Consider the following 4,048-nt stretch of genomic DNA (forward strand, 5'->3'; position numbering starts at 1 on the left):
GTCAGCGGCAAATCAGAAATGATTGTGCGGCCCCTTGTCCGATGTTTCTTAGACGTTAAAATGAGCTGCCAATAATAGACATAACTCGTGCCCGTGGTATAATGGACTATCCCCAGTTTTGGTGTGCAAGGCCTGATGCATACACATTCTCTCACTAACTGTACGGCTTCAGGTAATTATCTTTGCCAAGTTACGTATCCTTCATTTGTGAAATGAGATCCTCATGACAATGGCTGCCTCACAATACGGTGGCGAAGATCTGATATGAAAAAGGATAAAAAGATGCTTTAAAAACCGCGGTGCTCTGTATGGAGTATGATATTTGCTGTTTCTTCTTTACTTCTTCCACTTTCTTCAAAACCGAGGGCTGCTCTCAGTTTGGTTGACTCATGATAAGATTTGGAAGATGCCTTCCTCGTTCTGACAAACATCATCGCAGGGCTCAGCAGGGTAAGATGTTGACCTGGAGCCTCCTCTGCAGGGCGTCTTTCACCTCCTTGTTCCGGAGGCTATAGATGAAGGGGTTGAGCATGGGGATTATGATGGTGTAGAAGACGGACACTATTTGGCCACTGGTATCGTTGGTGGATTGATGAGGCTGGACGTAAGTGAAAACCACAGTGCCATAGAAAATGGCAATGGCCAGGAAGTGGGAGGCACATGTGGAGAGAGCTTTCTCCCTCCCAGCTGCTGAGCACATCCTCCCAATGACCACCAAAACTAAGCTGTAGGAGGTGAGGATTACTGCAGCAGGCAGAAGGGTAACTAGAGCAGAGAAGATATAGAGGACCATTCTTGCGGTGGCTGTGTTGGCACAAGCCAGCCGGAGGAGGGGTAGGATGTCACAGAAGTAGTGTGTTACCTGGTTGGGCCCACAGAAAGGCAGGGCAAAGACATTCCCGGTTTGGATAGCGGAGTTAATGCAACCAAACGCATAGGAAGCAGTCACCAGCTGGAGACAGATCCCCTTGGTCATGAGAGGACCATAATGGAGGGGTCGGCAGATGGCCATGAAGCGATCGTAGGCCATGGAGGCCAGCAGGAAGCTCTCGGTTGTCACATGCATCACGAAGAAGGTCAGCTGGACCACACAGGCCTTGAAAGAGATGGACTTGTCAGAGGCCAGAAAGTTAACCAACAGCTTGGGTGTGATCACAGAAGAGTAACAAATATCAAGAAAAGAGAGGACGCTGAGGAAGAAATACATGGGGCTGTGGAGGTGAGAATCTGTGAAGATGAGCGCCACCATTCCCAGGTTGCCCGCCACTGTCATGGCATAGATGAGCAAGAAGCCTCCGAAAAGAAGCTCCTGGAAGTCTGGATAATTGGAGAATCCCAGCAAGATGAACTGCGTAACTGGGGTGTGGTTGCCACTGGCGAGGGCTAGTTCTCCAGGTGTCATCTGCAGAAGTGACAGTTGGTTACCTGAGCATGCCCACTGCTGTGCAAGGTACAATGAAGGACACCACCAAGCAAGTATAAGGCTTCTCTTAAGGAGCTAACGGAAGTCTCATGCCAGAGTGGATAGGACATGGACTGTGACCCCAGAGAGACCCGAGTCTTCATTCTGACTATGGCACTAACTGGTCGTGTGTCCTCAGATAAACTGTATCTACGAGCCTTAGCTTTCTCATCTATGAAATAAAGTGCGCCTCTTTCTCAGGGTTGCTGTGTGGCCTAAATGAAAAAATGAATGTGAAATGTCTGAATGTCTGGGACACAGTAGGTGACCAACAAATGGGAGGCCTCTTCCCCAATCTCTTGTGCCCATATCGATAAATATGCTTATGAGTCTGCTTAACAATTTATTCTCTTTCTAAAATCAAGGTATAATTCATATACCACGAAATTTACCACTTTTAAATGTGAAATTTCGTGGTTGTTGGTATATTCACAGGGTTGTGCACCATCTCAATATTTATTGCAGAATATTTTCAGCACCCCCCCCCCAAAAGAAAACCCCATACCCAATAGTAGTCACTCCCCACTCTCCCCTAACCACTGGAAACGATTAATCTACTTTCCACCTGTGGATTTGCCTATTCTGGACATTTCATATAAATGGGTTCATACAATATGTGGCCCTTTGTGTCTGGTTTCTTTTACTTAATGCTAAGGCTCATCTATGTTGTAGTGTGTATTGGGATTTGTTCTGTCTTATATTTAGACATCTTTCAGGGTGTCCCCTCCTCTATATCATAACCATTTTGTCCTTTGAGACTCCATTGAATTGATTGTCACCTGGGAGACCATCATCTTGGAAACAGTGTTTTAGTGCTCGCTTGACTGTCCCCCAAGATGTTCACTCATAGGAGGACGGGAAATGCCCAGAGCCCTTTCCTTCCTCCCCACAGCTCTGTCTTCTGAACCTTCATTTCCCTTCTCCTTGAAGGTCTGAGCTACGCCCTCAAAATCAGTTTTAGGAAGACCTCACCAACCTTTCCATCCATGTCAAGCAGTTTATGTAGAGGACAAGGAGGACATGCGGTGTCAGTTTGCAGAGGAACATAGAACAGCTCTGTCCCCACCTGTTATGATAGTTACAGGGTGTGGCAGAAAGAGCAGTGGACTGACAGGATGGAGACCTGCTTTCTAGATCTGGCTCCGTTGTCTAAAATGAGCTTTGTTAGCGTGGTCAGTTCTCTCTCTGGGCTTGATTTCCCATTGGCAAAGTCAAGGTTTGACGTGGAAGATCCCCAAGGTCACGTCTCATCCTGACACTCTGACAGGGAGCCAGCGCCTCTTCCCAAGACTTCCTGCCCGAGTATGGATCTTTGTGTCAATGTAGCCCCAAGCAACACGAAAAGAATCCATGTGAATTAGTTTAGTCAAAGGAAAGTCTATACATAATCGTAACATGGTTTTAGGAGGGTCTGTCCAGCTCATGACAATCTATACGAATACCTTTGCTACTCAAATATCTCGTTCATGAAGTAGGAAGTTCTGAGAACTTCACTTTATTTAAAGATTGCACTGGCTTAAAAAAACTTATAGGCAGTCATTAAAGTCATTTACCTTTTCAACACATATCTATGACATTATCTCTTTGTGGGGCAGCCTGGAAGTTTCATACGCTGGTGAAATAACTTATACTAACTCATTCAGGATGAGTTGGAAGTATGCACTTCTTTTCAAAAGTGAGAGAAGGGCAATTGTGACAGGGTGCAGAACCCCCGTTACAGATGCATTCTCAGGGATATTGCTCAGTAGACACTGAGGTTCTGGAAATTACTTCCTTTAAATCAATATTGCCTACAAACCCCTCAAAAACTCTTTACTTACCCTCAAGGGTTCACAACCCCAGTTTGAAGCCTGTGGCCTTAGAAGAACTAGTCCCTTTTAGGATGCTGCCGTCTGCTCTGCTGCCTTTCAGAGCCGGGCTTGTGACTGTGTGACTGTAGAATTCACTGGAACCCCCCATGCCCTTTACAAACCGACCTTCTGTTTATTGTAAAGGTCAGAATATGCAACCCCAGAAGTCAGGGTCCTGGCAGTGTGGCAGGAAGAATCCTATCGCATGATTCAGTCTTGCAGCCTGACCCAGCAAAGGTCCTGCCCTGCACTCCGGTTTCTCCATCCAGGTGCCTTGTGTGTTTCTGATGTTTGCTCTTCCTTTTCTAACTTTCTTAGGGGTTTAGTTCCTGTCCATGAGTCTCTGATCTACAATGAATATTAATGTCTTCCTTTTTCTCTGATAGAATGACAGCTCAATTCTCTAGACACACACACACACACACACACACACACACACACACACACACACACACACGTCGCTCTTAGCATCGTATTTCAGCTGAGCTCCTGGATCCTGTTCTCCAGTAAATGAGGTTTCTTGTCCTCCTCCCCAACTCCCCCTCTTTCACCATCTTCCCATGGTCCAGATTGCTTTCTCTCCTTACCCTCTACCACTCCCGTTCCATCTCCCAGCTGGCCATTCGATTCCTTCAGAGGCTCACCTCTCAAAATTCTCAATTGTGGTGACCTTGACCAACAGCCTTACAGAGGTACTTTGAGGTTCTCAGTTTGCAAAGTGCCTCTGGGTTTCCTG

General features: G+C 46.4%; 1 protein-coding gene across 1 annotated transcript; it reads right to left on the reverse strand.

Moving 5' to 3' along the window:
* Positions 1 to 442: 442 nt before the first annotated feature.
* On the reverse strand, positions 443 to 1,402 carry LOC107518385 (olfactory receptor 1052-like). Its single transcript, XM_016159967.2, has one exon. It carries the CDS (start codon positions 1,400 to 1,402, stop codon positions 443 to 445), a length of 960 nt encoding a protein of 319 aa, XP_016015453.2.
* Positions 1,403 to 4,048: the final 2,646 nt, after the last annotated feature.

This window comes from Rousettus aegyptiacus, unplaced genomic scaffold, assembly GCF_014176215.1.
Source record: "Rousettus aegyptiacus isolate mRouAeg1 unplaced genomic scaffold, mRouAeg1.p scaffold_m13_p_5, whole genome shotgun sequence".
NCBI lineage: Eukaryota > Metazoa > Chordata > Mammalia > Chiroptera > Pteropodidae > Rousettus > Rousettus aegyptiacus.